At 50.5% G+C, this 17,375-nt stretch overlaps 1 protein-coding gene across 2 annotated transcripts; it reads left to right on the forward strand.

Annotated features, from left to right (window-relative positions):
* The first annotated feature begins 131 nt into the window (after positions 1–131).
* On the forward strand, positions 132–13,749 carry PRKAG1 (protein kinase AMP-activated non-catalytic subunit gamma 1). Of its 2 annotated transcripts, XM_062203741.1 has the most exons (12): positions 132–211; positions 4,691–4,739; positions 10,632–10,741; positions 10,939–11,020; positions 11,105–11,163; positions 11,301–11,346; positions 11,436–11,490; positions 12,035–12,161; positions 12,268–12,433; positions 12,589–12,626; positions 12,887–13,033; positions 13,152–13,748. In XM_062203741.1, exons 1-12 carry the CDS (start codon positions 203–205, stop codon positions 13,254–13,256), a joined length of 993 nt encoding a protein of 330 aa, XP_062059725.1. In that variant the 5' UTR covers positions 132–202; the 3' UTR covers positions 13,257–13,748. The 2 variants fall into 2 exon arrangements, with proteins under 2 accessions (XP_062059725.1, XP_062059726.1); XM_062203742.1 differs by lacking the exon at positions 10,632–10,741 and having other exon boundaries at positions 13,152–13,749.
* The last annotated feature ends 3,626 nt before the right edge of the window (positions 13,750–17,375 follow it).

Here is a 17,375-nt window from a genome sequence, read left to right on the forward strand (position 1 = left end):
AGCCGGATCCGTGCGGTACGCGAGGACCCGGGGGAGGGCGGCGACCCAGGCCAGGGCCCCGCCGGAAGGGTGGGTTCCTCGCCTCCCGCCGCGGCTTTGCGCCTGCGTGACGTAGGCGGAAGTGGCGTCGCGCACCGGACGAGAGGCGGGGCCTGACCCGAGCGAGCTTCCTAAAGCGAACGAAGCCAGCGGGCTCCTCGCAATGGAGACGGTGAGGAGCGCAGAAGGGCGGCGGGGGGCGCTGTGGAGCCTGAGACCCCCGTTAGGAGACGGGCAGGACCCGGCAGGGCCGGGCAGGGGCTGGCGCCGCCGGTGTCTGTGCTGTGCCGTGACCCTGCCCCTCCGCGCCTTCGCCGGGCGAATCTCCTAGGGTTGGGCCTCGCCCTTGCCCGTCCTGTGCCCGCGGTGCCCTCAGCCCGAGCGGGCAGTGACACCTAGCTCCCGTCCTGGCAGTGTCGGGCCCCTCTCCTTCCAGCTCTTTGAGAGGTTGTAATCCGGCTTCGCTGGGTGGGAGCGCGGTCGTCTGTGAGCCTGCGCTCAGCGGGAGGGACTCCTTGAAAGGCTTATCCTGTGTTCCAGCGGGATCACGCTCCCTTTCAGGAGCCCCAGAAGGGAGTCCGCTGTGTTCCTGCGACCAGTTTAGGTCCTGCCCTGCTCTGCAGCTCTTAACAGGCGTGTAGGCATGGCTCATGGGCCAGCGGGCAGGTTGACAGTTGGCTGTAGGTCGCCTGCAACACGTGTGCCCCCCCCCCCCAACACACAAAGCTTTCTAGCACTCTGGACCGCCCCTACCCCCAACACACAGTCTTAACCGTGTATCTAGTCAGGCGAAGCAGCTGCCCATCCTGGAAGAGTGGCTGTAGTGGTGTTGTCCACTCTTCTTTGGATCAGTTAAACAGGCCCCCACGTTTTGGAAATCAACATGCGGCTGTAGCGAAGAAAACAGACCCAAGTAGTTAAGAGATGTGCAACTGGTTTACACCCCCCCCCCCCACCACCAGCAAGGTCACGTCCTACGGAGTAGGAGAATTTTGTGGAAGATTAGAGACTGATTCCATTAAAGGCAAAGCAGTGATCAGTTTTTACTTACTTTGAAAATGTGTTTTAACAAAGCATCGTTAGGTAGATTTCTAATTAAGCCCTTACACTTTTAAGTACTAGATGGAGCTTCTAGCCATAGAAGTGGTGTAAACAAAGAAGAGGGATTTGTAGGTGCTCAGCCTAACTGGCATGGGGGTGAGGGCAAGCCAGCCATAACTGTTAAGGTTCGCCGTAATGAGTGGCATCATGATACAAAGGACTGTGAAAGCCTGAAAGAGAGAGAGATCACCGTGGGCCTAGGAAGGGGAGTTGCAGAAGGGAGAGAGACAGTATGAGCAAGAATAGAAATTGGGGGTAAGCTAGTGGGGAACTTTGAATTTTATCCACAGAGGGAGAAAAGACTGGAAAGGTAGGCTAAGATCAGTTTGAAGGTATTGTGTGCCCTGCTAAGTCTGAATTTTGTTTTCCAGTAAGGGAACCGGTGGGAAATACCTGAGCAAGGCAGTGCGTGTCCTTTAGGGCTGTTTCCGAAGCTTCCAGGTGGATTGAAGAGGACGTAGATTTGGAGCAGAGAGAACAGGTTTAGAGACTGCTGCAGAAGTGAGCGATAAAGCCGCAAGTTGTGAAGGAAGAAAGACGGAGTTGAGGCATTTCTAATGTAGCAATCCAGCCAGCTCTAGGCACCCAGGAAGACAGCAATGGCAACAATAAAAAGTGGGCACCACAGTAAGTCTAGTAGGATTGAAGGAACAAGTGTTCTACTTTGTGTTGAAGCATGGGTGGAGCCGGACATTCGTGGTTGTTAACAAACAATCGGGAATGTGGACAAGGGGTTAGGAAGAAATTGTGTCTGTGTCAGATACAGCGGGTCTCTGTAATGGTATTTTGTTCTTCCATAGTACACTGGTACTTTCTCAGGCCCCTTTATTATTAAAACAGAAGAACGAACATAAGCACTCCTCTCATGCAGAGAAACAGACAGAGAGATAAGGTCACATGTGAGTTATCCCCGGCTTTCTTGTGTTCGTGTCTGTGTCACTATTTAGCATGGATACTGCAGAAAATTTGTGGAGGGCCAGGGTGGTTGTGCTAGCGGCTAAGACGCCTGTAGACCATGGGAGGCAGTGGTGATGGCCCAGCCAGTTGGAGCCCTGCCACCCACATGGGAGACTTGGATTGAGTTTCTGGCTTCTTGCTTTGACCTGGCTCAGCCCTAGCTGTTTTGGGCATTTGTGGAGTGATCCAGCAGATGGGAGCCCTCTCTGTCTCTGTCTGTCTGTCTGTCTGCTTCTCAAATAAACAAGTAAGTGTGTGGAGATTTGAAATTAAAAAAGGCATTTATTTTGATGCAAGAACTTGAAATCTGTGCATATTTTTTCCACAATGCATTTCCATAAACTTTTTGTGGCCCCCTTATATGCATGGATTTTAAGATTTTTTTTGTGTGCTGAAATTAACTTATATTTTAATTTCATTGTCCATGAACTTTTTGAAGTACCCATAACCCTTATATGTTTCTTTTCTCTGTGAATAACCTATTCTTAGGTCTCTGTTCATTTTAGTGTGCATGATTAGAGAATTAGAAAACCTAACAATTGTGAGTTATGTGCAAAACTCCATGCTGGGTGTTTTGGCGGACACAAAGTTTAAGCTAGTCCTGGCCGGCGCCGCGGCTCACTACGCTAATCCTCCGCCTTGCGGCGCCGGCACACCGGGTTCTTCTAGTCCCGGTAGGGGCACCGATCCTGTCCTGGTTGCCCCTCTTCCAGGCCAGCTCTCTGCTGTGGCCAGGGAGTGCAGTGGAGGATGGTCCAAGTGCTTGGGCCCTGCACCCCATGGGAGACCAGGAGAAGCACCTGGCTCCTGCCATCAGATCAGCGCGGTGCGCTGGCCGCAGCGTGCTACCGCGGCGGCCATTGGAGGGTGAACCAACGGCAAAAGGAAGACCTTTCTCTCTGTCTCTCTCTCACTGTCCACTCTGCCTGTCAAAAAAAAAAAAAAAAAAAAAAAAAAAAAAAAGTTTAAGCTAGTCCTGGGTTCCAAGAATCTCTAGTCTGTTTGGATAGATAATGAACAAAACAACAGTAGCCAGTGCGGTATGTAAGAAATCATAGGATGGTTACAGTAATTTCTACAGAAGTAGCTGTTTCTGAACCTTTGTGTAGATTCTTAAGAGACCATGGCCATCTTTGTTACTGCACAGCCCTTCCTCTCTCCTGTAAGTGATGAGGCTATTATTCCAGCAGCTGTGCCAAAATGCCAGACAAAGCTGATCGGCTTACACTGCCTGGAGAGTCCCCTGCCCCGGCCTCGGGAAGGAGGCTTAGAGCTGGCCTTTCAACTTAACCTTGCTTGCCTGGCAGCCTTCCCGGTTCAAGCTAAGATCTTGAACTTCACGTTGCATAGAAGCTATGGAGTTGAAGTATGCCTTTAAGTTAGTTTGGGGATGTTATCCAGAACAAAACTATTGAAAATTGTCAATGCATGAAAACCATCCTGGTCCCTCCTGGGCTCCTCGGTACAATGACATTTCCAGATGTTCCCACTTGAGGGAGCAGTGCGATGGCTCTGAAGTTTGTTCTGTGTTTCAGGGCCCTCCCTAATCTCAGACTAACTCAGAAAAAAGGAAACTCGGAAAACTAGCATTGGCTCAGTATAGCAGCCGCCCCCGGTTTTAGAACAGCCATGTCCCTCATGCATCCTTCAGCCACTCAAGCTCTGCCTGGCTGGCTGACAGGTGGCTGCTGGGATGCCCCCTCTCCCCCCACCACCCAGATGTGGCCATTGTTCAATGGTGAGGGGTGTATCTGTGAGTCCAGTGCACACAACTGCTTGGTAAATGTGTAAGGGAAATCCATGTTCTCTCTCTGCCTTCCATATTTTAATAATCTAGAGGGGGCCAGCCCTACACACAGATTCTTTTATAGTTGTAATTTTTAAGACCTAGTATCTAGGGGCCAGCCTCTGTGGTGCATCGGGTTAAGCCGCCGTCTTCAGCACCGGCATCCCCTATGGGCACCGGTTCAAGTCCCACCTGCTCCACCTTCCCCCCAACTCCCTGCTAATGTGCCTGGAAAAGCAGCAGAAGATGTCCCAAGTGCTTGGCACCCACGTGGGAGACTCGGATGGAGCTCCTGGCTTCGACCTGGCCTATTCCTGGCTGTTGCAGCCGTTTGGGGAGTGAACCAGCAGATGGAAGATTCTCTCTCTCTCTCTCTCTCTCTCCCTCCCTCCCTCCCTCCCTCCCTCTCTCTCCCTCCCTTTCTCCCCCTCTCTCCCTCTCTCATTGTGTATAAATCTTTCAAAAAACAAAATCTTTAAAAAACAAAGATTGAATGTTTCATTTGGCAGAGTAGTGTATAAGAACATGAGCCTTGGAAACAGACAGGCGTGTGTTCAAATCCTGCTCTAGCAAGCAGATTGCTCAATGTCTCCCTCGAATTTGTCTCCTAATAATGGAAATAAGGCTAATGATAAGATTGTTTGCCTCAGGGTTGTCATGAAGGATAGGTGAGAGAGTATGTATGAAAGGCCGTGTTGTGCTTTAAAAGGGAGTCCTAGTTCACCAGCCCCTCCCCTAATGTTGCCAGGTGGTTGCGGAAGGAGCCTGGACTCAGCTGAACCTGTGTGTCTCTTGTTTCTTGTCCAGGTCACTGCTTCCGATAGCTGCTCAGCTGTGGAAAATGAGCATTCTCAAGGTGAGTTTACTGCAGAAAATAAGCCCCTGACCCTGGACTTGTCTTTAGCAGTGTCCCCTAGGGTTCTCCCTGGGAAAATAAGAGGTGGGCCATATAATATGCCAGACCACACAGACCAGGAGCAGTAGTTTAGCAACAGAACCCAGGAGTGCATCTGGGGGCAGAATGGGGGTGATTAATATCTACAAGTTATCAAACCACTTGATAGAAACTTCTGAGGGACAGGCAACTCTGAACTGACATCTCTGCTTTAGAAGTCCCTGATGTATTGTAAGTAGTCCAGAAACAATGCCACCAAGGTTTTATCACCCAGCAAGCTCATTCAAAACAGTGACTGTGCACAGGATATTATGGAAAAGCCTTGAAAGCCCTTAGAACTAATCTGGAAGGAGACGCACTAACCCTCCAAAAACCAGAGCACCCAAGAAGACCACTTCAGCGTCTGCCCAAGTGCCTGGTTAGAATGGAATGTTCCTACCCAAGGCCATCCAGAAAGAATGCACAGGCATCTCTGGTAGAGGATTTTTCCCAGGAGTACTCTAGTTCTTTCTAGAACATGTTTCTGACCTTGGGGGTACACACTTTCCTTGGAAGTAGCATAGAGTCAGAGACCCTAGGACGGATTATTAAGGATAGCTGAGTTCTTGACAAGAATTTCTAAGTTTTCTGCTTTCGCTTTATTGGTATTCAAAAAGCCACCATGGTCATATTTTGCGTTAACCAGATGACTGTTCATAATTGAGCTCTGCTGCATGATGTCAGTGCCTGTTTTATGTGTCTGAGTACATTTGCATCAGCACCAAGGCGAGCGAGCCAGAAATGGAGTTGTCTGCATGGACCAAGGAGTCATGTGGGCCATGGATGACTGTGACAACCTGTAGATGTGGTGTCACCTCTGAAAAGAGGCAGCTACTGTCCACATCTGGTCAGTGAAGACCTATTTTTCCCAGATCTTCTGATTTTGGAGAGAAACTGGGAAGTTGGATTTTTATGCAAATCTTCAGATTTTTAAGACTTGGCAGCTGATTTCTTTAAAAGATAATATGCATTTCTATGAACTTTTTTTTTTTTTGACAGGCAGAGTGGACAGTGAGAGAGACAGAGAGAAAGGTCTTCCTAGTGCGGCGCACCGCACTGATCCAAAGGCAGGAGCCAGGTGCTTCTCCTGGTCTCCCATGGGGTGCAGGGCCCAAGCACTTGGGCCATCCTCCACTGCACTCCCGGGCCATAGCAGAGAGCTGGCCTGGAAGAGGGGCAACCGGGACAGAATCCGGTGCCCCAACCAGGACTAGAACCCAGTGTGCTGGCGCAGCAAGGCAGAGGATTAGTCTATTGAGCCTCGGCGCCTGCCAGGAAGCTGGATCAAAAGCAGAGCTGGGACTCAGTCTCAGGCACTCTGGTGTGTAATGTGAGCTTAAGTGATGAGATGACTTAACCCACTGTGCCATAACACCTATCCCTGGCAACTGATTTAAACTGTTTTTAAAACACTAGGAAGAGGGGCCAGCTCTGTGGCATAACAGGTAAAGCTGCTACCTGCAATGTCGACATCCCATATGGGTGCTGGTTTGAGTCCCAGCTGCTCCACTTCCAATCCAGCTCCCTGCTAATGCACCTAGGAAAACAGTAGAAGATGGCCCAAGTCCTTTGGCCCCTGCACCCACGTGGGAGACCTGGAAGAAACTCCTGGCTCCTGGCTTCAGATCGGTGCAGCTCTGACTGTTGTGGCCATTTGGAGAGTGAACCATCAGATGGAAGACCTCTCTCTTTCTCTCTCTTCCTCTGCCTCTTAGTCACTCTGCCTTTCAAATAAATAAATAAATCTTAAAAAAAAAAAAAAAAGAAAGAAAGAAAGCACTAGGAAAGCAAATCCAATATGTTTGTGGTTCTTTGGCCTAAAATGGTAGTATATAATTATCAGTGTGGTGGATTTTGAACTGGTATCCAAGGGGGTCTGAGTTTTTGAGTTTGAAAAACAATTTTAACTTCTGGTTTAAAATGGTAGATTGTATACATTCCTTCACAGGAAAAAAAAACTACCATAAAATTTTTAATAATGAAGGTCCAGCCCTGGGTGGTTGTTCAGTGCCAATGTCAAGCCATAACTTGGGACACCTGCATCCCCTAGGGAGCCTGGGTTCAAGTCCTGGCTCAAGTTGGTTCAAGCTGTCCAATCCAGCTTCCTGCTAACGCACCTGGAAGGCAGCAGTGATGGCCCAAGGACATGGGTTCCTGCCAGCCATGTGAGAGACCTGGATGGAGTTCCTGGTTCCTGGCTATTGCCATCACATTCGAATAGTGAACCAGCAGATGAAAGATCTCTCTGTGGGATACGGGCATCCCAGGGTATGGCTTAACTCTTTGTACCACCCAGGTTGTGGCTGAACCCTTTGTACTGCAGTTGATCTTAGCCAAAAGGCCAAGAAACGATGGCTTAACCCTTTGTACCACCACCACAACAACAAAACATGTATTTATTAACTTCAGAAATTATCTAAATCCTCCCTTAAACCAACGGCTACCAGACATTTAAAGAAAACTTCTTAAAGAAAGTGATCCAAGCTTCTGCCCACGCACATATACAGCAAAGGAAACAAACACAATGAAAGTAGCTGAGGGGAGAAAAGTCAGTGCACAGAGAAGAACACTTTAATACTAACACTAATATGTACTGGGTGGGGCAGGTGTGGGGGCACAGCGAGTTAAGCTGCAGCTTGCGATGCCTGCATCCCACAGCAGAGTGCCTGGATCACGCCCTCATTCCATATTAAAGTACCTGGGATTGAGGCCTGCCTCTGCTTGAGATCCAGCTTCCTGCTAATGCACACCCTGGGAGGCAGCAGGTGCTAGCTACTCACATGTGAGACCTGAATGTAGTTGCTGGCTCCTGGCTTTGGCCTGGCTGCAGCTGTTGCAGATGTTTGGGGAGTGAACCAGTGAATGGAAGATTCTCTCTTTCTCTCTCTCTGCCTCCACCTCTCTGTAACTCTACCATTCAAATAAATCGTTTTTTAAAAATCCAAGAAAATCTTAAAAGATCAGTTTAGGAGGTCCAGTATTTAAATTATAGGAATTACAGAAGGAGAAAAAAAAATAACAACACAGAGAAAAAACTTCAAGAACATTGCCAGAGTTGGGCCGGTGCTGCGGCTCACTAGGCTAATCCTCCGCCTGTGGCGCCAGCACCCTGGGTTCTAGTCCCGGTTGCTCCTCTTCCAGTCCAGCTCTCTGCTGTGGCCCAGGAGTGCAGTGGAGGATGGCCCAAGTGCTTGGGCCCTGCACCCACATGGGAGACCAGGAGGAAGCACCTGGCTCCTGGCTTCGGATCAGCGCAGTGCGCCGGCCACATCGCACCGGCCATAATGGCCACTTGAGGGGTGAACCAACGGAAAAAGGAAGACCTTTCTCTCTGTCTCTCTCTCACTGTCTAACTCTGCCTGTCAAAAAAAAAAAAAAAAGAAAGAAAGAAAGAAAAAAAAGAACATTGCCCTGGAACTGAAGAATGCTGGTTGCTGTGTGGGAAGGACACACTGAGTATTCATCACAGTGGATGAGATTGACCAGCCCTAAGCAGTCGTGAGATTTCAGAGCACTGGAAACAACAAGAAGGTCCTGTGAGTTTCCAGAGAGGAGACAGATCGCATGCAAAGAATCAGAACCAACCTGGACTCTCAGCACCGGCAGCCGGCAGACCGTGGAGCAGCACTTCAGCATTCTGCAGGAAAACAAAATCCAACCTGGAATCCTGTCCTCTAACCAAATTAGAAATCAAGGATGAGAGTGGAGCAAAGAGATCTACAGGCTGCAAGCTCTCAAAAAATTGACCTCCCCCCCCCATGCACCCTTTCTCAGGAAGCTACCGGAAGTTGTACTCCACCAATACAAGGGGCTGAGATGAGAGATGAGAACATGGGACACGGGGAGCAGGTACAACTGTGGAGGAGAGATGTGGAGAAAGATCCGAGGAAGACACAGCACACAGCACAACGGGCAGACCAGCCCAGATCCGAGCAGGTCGGAAGGCTCTGGAGAGGCTTCTCTGGGGAGTTTAATTTAACAGAATATGTCTAGTGCTTTTTAGCATCTTGAAAGAATAGCTAAAACAATTGGTAAAGAGTTGGGTGTTGAATTATTTGTGACTACCAAGGTTTAAAAACTAAGCAAACAAAAAGACAAGACCTTTGTTGACTTCAGGGAAACTAAAGTTGTGAAGGAAAGAGAAAATCAGTTTACTGCTTACCATGGCTCTGAATAGTGAATGTTCAGTCAAAATGACTTCAGCATTGATGGAAGCAACATTATGGTTTAACTCCTGGAAGAGTTGGTGGGGGTGGGAGTGGGGATGGGGATAAGATGGGAGGTGCTTGTTTGATGGGATCCTAGTAGGAAAGAGAACTAAGAAAGAAGAGAAGGAATCACAGTGGGAAATGGAAATTCACGAAGTAGCAGTACACACATGTTCTTTAAGGACATAGAAATAGGCATCGAACTGGCTTTTAAAAAACTAATGTTCTCATCTCTGGGGAGTGGTGGTATAAGAAGGTTATAGGTGCCAGAGACTGCAATTTTTTCTTAATCAAACCTGTAAAACTATTTGGTTCTTTAAACTTTGTGCCTATATAGCTTTGGTTTAAAAAAAAAAAAAAAAACACAACTGTTGAAAATCAAACTGGCCTAGGATTTTAGAGCATGAACTTACGACCTTTGGATTCAGGTAGCTCTCGTTTTGAGTCTTTTTTGCTGCTTCCCAGTGGGAATGACCTCACACGGTTTGTTTAGCTGCTGTACACCTGCTTTCTTTTTTTTTTTTTTTTTTTTTTTTTTTTTTTTTTTTGACAGGCAGAGTGGACAGTGAGAGAGAGACAGAGAAAGGTCTTCCTTTTGCCGTTGGTTCACCCTCCAATGGCCGCCGCGGTAGGCGCGCTGCAGCCAGCGCACCGCGCTGATCCGAAGCCAGGAGCCAGGTGCTTCTCCTGGTCTCCCATGGGGTGCAGGGCCCAAGCACTTGGGCCATCCTCCACTGCACTCCCTGGCCACAGCAGAGAGCTGGCCTGGAAGAGGGGCAACCGGGACAGGATTGGTGCCCCGACCGGGACTAGAACCCGGTGTGCTGGCGCCGCAAGGCGGAGGATTAGCCTAGTGAGCCGCGGCGCCGGCAGTACACCTGCTTTCATCTGAACCCTGGGGGACAGGGCTGACTTCGGCTAGCTCGGTGATGTACCATATTTAAGTACATATAGCATAGGACTGAACATACTCAGGCTTTTATTTTGGAGATTTGATTCTCCAGTTTTGAGCAGGCAGTTCCAATCAAAGGAAAGAAAAGGATCTCCCATTCGTCTGGAGTGGGTAGAATGATTTTTGATTCACAAGGTGAGCCTCAATTGGATTCCCATGCCACCTGGGGCCATGCTAATATGAGCACAGGGCTCCAACCCAGCGTGGATGGGAAACAGCCCAGTTTGGACCATGACTTTTTCACTGACTGGTCTTGGGAGAATTTTAAGAAGCTTATTTGATTTTTTTTTTGTCTTCACTGATAAAAGACATCAAGTGAAAATGTGCTAAATATATGGAAGGAGAACTTGGATTAAAAATAATAAAAAAAAAACATTTAGACTGGAACAGGCTAATGAGAGCTGTTGCAGACTTCATGTTTTAGTCAGTCCTTTTTTTTTTTTTTTTTTAACCTAAGGAAGCAGCTAATAGATTTAGTCTTACCTGGGGTTAGGGGGTTGGATGAAATGTCCCCTAAGGGGTTTGTCCAGGCTTTGTGGTAACCATAGGAACCAAGCAGAATAGGAAGTCTTATAAAAGCTATTATTTAAGTGTTGAGAAACTAGAAACTTTTGTTCCGTGGAAGGAAGCCACTAATTGCCACACCCTATACAGACACCCCAGGCTCCAACAATAGCGTGTATACTTCCTTCATGAAGTCTCATCGCTGCTATGACCTGATCCCCACGAGCTCCAAACTTGTTGTATTTGACACCTCTCTGCAGGTGAGTGAAGCAGTCTTTGCCCCATCCCCCTCCTCGGAGCCTCTGGTCCAGTACCGCTCAGCCTGTATCCTACCAAGGGTGATAGCCTTGCCCTTCTATGGGGTCAGTCTCAGGTTTTTCCAAACTAACCCAACCCCTCTTTGCTGCAGTGCTGCGCCCTGTGAATTCCTTTTAAACCGTTACTGTCTTGGCCACAGGTGAAGAAAGCTTTCTTTGCGCTGGTGACTAATGGTGTGCGAGCTGCCCCTTTGTGGGATAGTAAGAAGCAAAGTTTTGTGGGTAAGCAAAAGTGCCTGGGACAGAGGGTTGCTGGGTAGAGGGCGAAGCTTTGGACAGTGCTGAGGGCTCCGTCTTGGCCTCCAGGTATGCTGACCATCACGGACTTCATCAACATCCTGCACCGCTACTATAAATCCGCCTTGGTAAGGAGCCTTAGCCCAGTGACCAAAACCATGTCCCTGTCCAAGACCCTCATTCCTCTTTCTTTTGCTTTAAGCAAGCCATGGAGGTTAAGGAATCCAGGAGATTGGGTTTCCAATTCTGTTGCTTCTGCTTCCAGGTACAAATCTATGAACTAGAAGAACACAAGATAGAAACTTGGAGAGGTACGTGGAGACTTTGGTTTGTAAAAGGCCGAAAGGGGTGGAGGTTTCTCCATGGGGATACTGCAGGACCCATCCTTTTTCCCTTTCAGAGGTGTACCTGCAAGACTCCTTTAAGCCGCTTGTCTGCATTTCTCCTAATGCCAGGTGAGCGCTGGCTATCTGTCCAGTGTGTGGCACAACAGTTATGATGCTGCTTGGGAATGCCCACATCCCATACCAGCGTGCACGGGTTTGAGTCTCAGCCACGGTCCTGATTCCAGCTTCCCACTAACATGCCCTCTGGGAGGCAGCGGGTGCAGGCTGCAGCACTTGGGAGATCTAGATTGAGTGCTAACTCCTGGCTTCTGCCTGGTCTGGCATTAGGGGAGTGAACCAGTGAATGGGAGATCTGTGTCTCTCTGCCTTTTAAATAGAATGAAAATAAATAAATAAAAATTTAAAAAAAGAAAAGAAAGGAAGTGTCTTGCCATCAGCCTAGCTGAAGCCCTAAACTTTAACTCAAAGACCAGGGGAAAGGGTGGAAGAGGAAAAGGAGATTCCTCCCATCTCTCTCTCTCTCTCTGGTCTGAATGCTGTCCGTCTCCTAACCCCCGCTTTCCCTGTTTATATCCACACTCTAAGGAGTTGGTTAACCGCCCTTGGCCCTAGTGCCCTGGCTCTCATCATGATCCCCCCCACCTTCCCACAGTTTGTTTGATGCTGTCTCTTCGTTAATTCGGAACAAGATCCACAGGCTGCCAGTGATCGACCCGGAATCAGGCAACACTTTGTATATCCTCACCCACAAGCGCATCCTCAAGTTCCTCAAGTTGTTTGTAAGCGTTTCTGAGCCCAGCTCCTGCTTCTTACCTACTGGGTCGAAAGGGTTATCAGGGGTGGCTGGGTGGATCTTAAAAGTCAAGCTGATGGTTCTTTCCTCAGATCACCGAGTTCCCCAAGCCAGAATTCATGACCAAGTCTTTGCAAGAGTTACAGATCGGCACCTATTCCAACATCGCCATGGTCCGCACCACCACACCCGTCTATGTAGCCCTGGGCATCTTCGTCCAGCACCGAGTCTCAGCCCTGCCCGTGGTGGATGAGAAAGGTGAGTCATCGGGCAGGAGCGGGAGGACTTCAAGGAGGCCAGGGTGGCTCTGAGAAGATCTGCTTTCCCCTCGGCTCAGTCGGAGGGTGATTTTGTGGGTGCCGGGGAGCCTTGGGTGCCACAGCCTCCCTGCTGAGCTGCCTCTGTCCCCCCAGGGCGTGTGGTGGACATCTACTCCAAGTTTGATGTTATCGTGAGTGACTGAGGGTGGTGGGCTGGGAGGCAGGGAAGGGGATGGGGGTGTTGAAAGCGGAGAGGGAGAAGGGGTCTCTTCTGAGGATCTCAGAAGCTTCCAAGCACTCCAGTCCTATTTGAAAAGGAACTGAACAAGTCGGGTGTGGCTGGTGGGTATGGCCATTGATTGCCCTAAACCTTGCCAGTAAGGTTGGGTGGGCTCAGGGTCTGGCACCTGGTTCCCTAGCTTTTCCGCAAGCCCGTCCTCTCTCACTGCAGAATCTGGCCGCAGAAAAGACCTACAATAACCTGGATGTGTCTGTGACCAAAGCCCTGCAGCACCGGTCACACTACTTCGAGGGCGTCCTCAAGTGCTACCTGCACGAGACCCTGGAGACCATCATCAACAGGCTGGTGGAGGCAGAGGTAGGACCGGGTGAGCCCCAGGCTGGGCTGAGAAGCTGCCCATGAACCTTCTGGCCGGGAGGATGGGGCCAAGGGCCCCCGTTGAACCTACCATTTCTCCCGTGTTGCTCTGTGCCAGGTTCACCGGCTTGTCGTGGTGGATGAGAGCAATGTGGTCAAAGGCATTGTGTCACTGTCAGACATCCTGCAGGCTCTGGTGCTCACGGGAGGAGAGAAGCCCTGAGCTGCGAGAGGGGGCCAGGCAGTGCCCGGGGGGAGGTGGGGGGCCCTGGGAGTCAGACGGAGCCTTGGGAGATGACTGTGCGCTACTCAGGAGCCCCCTGCCCTTCTCCCCGGGAGCTGGGGGAGGCACAGAGGGAAGAAGAAGGGGGTCTGTAGCTGACTTACCCTCACACATACACGAGAACAACTTCTGGCCCGGCTCTGTGCCCCTCCAGTAGATTCTGATCTCCACGAGATCCCCAGACCTCACCGGCCTGTACCACCATCCCTGCCCTGACTGCCATAAGGTGGCGCAACAGAGCTCTTCATGAAGATGCTGTTGTTCATACAGGAGGCAGTGTCCACTTAGTCATGTGAGCGAGGAGGGCCTCAGGGTCCCCGGGCGTGTTCAAGGACATGGGTAGGCTGGAGAGGAGGGTAGGCTGGTTGGCCAAGGTTATTGCTTTTCGTGGCAAATCTAATTAAATGACATGAATCTCTTCCTGGTGTGGTGGTATTTGATTTTGGTAGTTGGTAGACACTGCTGCTCTGACTTTCCCACTTAGTATGATTCTTTCACTCATTGTTAATGACAACACTAACAGCACACACACACACACACAACTGTGCCAGGTATCACCCACAGTGCTTTATCTGTACACGTTGTGTATCCCTTATCTGAAATGCTTGGAACCAGAAGTGTTTTGGAGTGTGTGTGTGTCTGTGTGTGTGTGTAGTAATTTGGAGTTTTTGCATATAAATGAGATATCTTGGGGATGGGACCCAAGTCTAAACACAAAATTCATTTATTTGGGCATTTTGTAACTGATTCACATAACCTGAAGGTAATTTTTTACAGTATTTTTGATAATTTTGTGTATGGAATGAAGTTTGTGCATTGCAGCCGAAGCCCCTGGGAGGGTCTTTTTTCCTCTTGGGATGCTGGGCAGAAGTGTGTGCCTGCATTTCCACTGTGGCCTGTCATATGAGGTCATCCTGTCAAGCACTCTGTAAGTTTTGGGTTTTGGAACATTTTGGACTAGGCATATTCAACCTGCAGGAACTCATTTAATCCTCAGAGCAATAGTAGATGCTGTTACTACTACTTCTAAAAACTGAGACACGCAGAAGCTGAATACCTAAGCAAGGCTACACAGTTAGGAAAAAAAAAATCTAGGATTTAAACCCAGTCTGGGGGCCAGCGTTGTGGCATCCCATATGGACACTAGTTCGTGTCCTGGCTGCTCCACTTCCAATCCAGCTCCCTGCGAATGCACCCGAGAAAGCAGAAGAAGATGGCCTGAATGCTTGGGCTCCTGCCACCCAATGTGGGAGACCCAGATGAAGCTCCTGGCTCCTGGCTCCTGGCTTCAGACTGGCCCAGCTCTGGCCGTTGTGGCCATTTGGAGAGTAAACCAGCGGATGGAAAATCTCTGTATCTCTCTGTGTCACTCCCTGTCTCTCTCTCTCTTTTTTCAAATTAATAATAATAATAATAATAATAAACCCAGTCTGGCTGCAGAGTTCATTGCCTCTCAATTGTCATTTTGCCCTGTTCCCCACCCTGTCCCCTATCATTCCCTTATTATCTTTTCCCTCTACTTGGACCATAGCTGGGACCCAAGGAAAGTCCCCTAACAGTGTTAAGTCTCCAGAGAGTTAAGCAGACTGGGGTTGGGGTGGGATGGGGTCTCCTTTGGACAGAGAGGTCTGCCTCCATCATGAACTCCTCTGAGAGAAGTTGGACAGTGTTGGGGTTTCGCTGCACTGGTGCTATATTGGAACCCACAAATCTCTTGCCTGGTATCCCAGGCGAGAATGAATTAGGGATGGGGAGAGGGGTGGGCGAATGAGGAGCAGCAGGACCATAGTCACCCGTGAAACCTATTCCCTGTGCTGAACCCACATGGCCCAGGACAGTGGTCAGCGCCAGACTGAAAGACGGCTGGACCACAGGCGGTGAGCCAAACACCCTGATTGCCTTTTTGCCACTGCATTATGGGTCTGGTACAATTTCCCATCCACACCAGGAGCAATCCCAGGGTAACTCCTTGCCCCCACCTGCACTGTGCCTGAGTCTGCTGATGCAACCCAGGGAAAAGCATCAAGGCCCTGTTGGCTATGGAGAAGCCCTGTTTGTGTGTTGAAGTCTCCATGGCTGTCACTGCACATTCCTGAGCTTGGGGGAGGGAGGCTTCCAGGTTATTAGAATTAGAGAATGTTTATGTGTGGGGGAGGGTTACGATGGAAAGGACAGATGTCTCGTGTCACATTCCCTTGGGGAGGAGAATTGGTCTAGGGAGGAGGCAAGGGCTTTAAAAGAGCCTGCAATTGGGCCTGGAGTAGAAGGAAGCACTTTCAAGCAAAGCAAAGGCCTCAAAGCAGGTGGCAGGTGCGTGGAATCAAGGGGGGTGGGTGGTGGTGAAGTGAGTGGGACAGGATGTTTGGGGTCTCTCTAAAGGTCTGTGCTGGGGAGCAGGGTGCCTGGGTTTTGTTCTGTTTCTCAGGGAGTCCGTCCCTGCCCCACAACCACCCTTCCAGACTCTTAAAAGGAAGGGTCTGTACCCAAAGGACTCTGTGTGCTTCAGTGGAGAGCACACTGGGCTCTCTCGCTTCCCCTGAAAACCCAACCAGTCAGCCTCACTCAAAGTCTGAGGACAGAGCTGCGTCACGGGCAAGGGAAGAAATCTGGGCGCATCCCAGGCTTCTGTTCTCAACCTGTTCCTCTCGGGAGAGGCGAACTGTCCCGTCCTCCCGAGGAACCATTGCCACACACACTCTTTTCCCCTCCCTGCACCCCTCCTGGAGCTGCTGCCATGGTTGCCAGGCATGGTTGCTAAGTCTGCATGGAAGGGTTGGCGTGGGCTGTGCTGCCACTAACATCACCATGGTGAATCAGGGGACACCTGGTATAGACTTAAGTGGGGGGAGGGACCACGTGGATGCTAGCAACAGCCCCCTAGGACAGAATAAGCCCCAGGGTGAGCCTTTCAAGTGCTGCTTTTAGTGGGGCTCAGTGAACTGGGCATTGAGGTGGGGGAGGGGGGCTCTGCCTTGGGAAACCAACTGCTTTTAGTTCAGTTGCTAGGGGGTTAGCTTTGCCAAGGGAGCACAAAATTTCTCCTCCATCCCCTCTGAGAGGGTGAAAGTACATGAGCCTATTCTGCATCCCTCTCTCTTTAAGGCTCAGCAGAGCTGTGCGAGCACAGAACAGTATAATCCCCAAGTCTTGGCCCCCTGGATTGGATGGGGGGAGGGCTCCATGGGTGCCCAAGGACAAATATCTGGAATGGGGGTGGTGGAGCAGCTCGGTTGGCCAAGACAGACTCCCTGCATCCTATTCCTCAGTAGCTCTGGGCTGGCAACACTAGAAAGGTGAGGCATTGAGGGTGTAGGGGTCACCTTTTTTTTTTTTTTTTTTGAGACGGGGGGGGGGGGGAGGCAACTCTCCCCCAGAGCCACACAAAAGCTTCCTGAAAGCCACCGCCTCCTCTCCACCGCATGGGAGCTGGTTACTCATCTCATCTCTGCACCCGAATGCCACTGCCGCTAAAAATAGCCCCCAGCCCTGGGCCAGCCCCTCCTGCACCCCAACCCCATGGAAACCAGCAGAAAGACAGAGGGTGGCAGGCGAGAGACCTTGAGTTCCGTTCTCACCATTCCCTGTCAGAAGAATCAAAGTCGGAGGCAGAAAGTCAGGGGGGCAGAAGGACCCTGGTGGTCAGGCACCCCGGATCAGCAGGAGAGAAAAGGGTTAACACGTCAGGAAGGTTGAGGAAATGGGGGCGGGCGGGCGGGGGATGGGGGGACCAACATTGTCAGTTTGGCAGGAATCAGAAGTCCCTCCCCGCCTACCCACCCGGAGCGGTCCCATCAGGTTTGGGGGCCACGCAGTGGAAAGGGGCGTCCAATCCCGGGCCCCAGGCGGCAGTCGTGCACGTGGGGGAGGTAGCAGCGCCGAGCCGTCCGCGTCGTGTCACATGCGCGCGCGCACACACAGACAGGCACACACGTGTGCCCGAGTATATATAGTTCCCAGTCTCTAGGCCCGCCGCTCTGCAGTGGGCGCCGGCTCCCCGGGCTCGGAGGGGGCTCCCGGGGCGGGTGGGAGGGTGGGGGGCCGGGGTGGGGTGGGGGCAGG

Source organism: Lepus europaeus, chromosome 10, assembly GCF_033115175.1.
Source record: "Lepus europaeus isolate LE1 chromosome 10, mLepTim1.pri, whole genome shotgun sequence".
Taxonomy (NCBI): domain Eukaryota; kingdom Metazoa; phylum Chordata; class Mammalia; order Lagomorpha; family Leporidae; genus Lepus; species Lepus europaeus.

What these genes read in the sequence shown, in the direction of transcription:
- PRKAG1 (XM_062203741.1), top strand. An exon ending in TAAGAAGCAAAGTTTTGTGG is followed by an intron (nt 11,021 to 11,104) that starts GTAAGCAAAAGT and finishes CTTGGCCTCCAG; the next exon opens with GTATGCTGACCATCACGGAC. An exon ending in TGCATTTCTCCTAATGCCAG is followed by an intron (nt 11,491 to 12,034) that starts GTGAGCGCTGGC and finishes ACCTTCCCACAG; the next exon opens with TTTGTTTGATGCTGTCTCTT.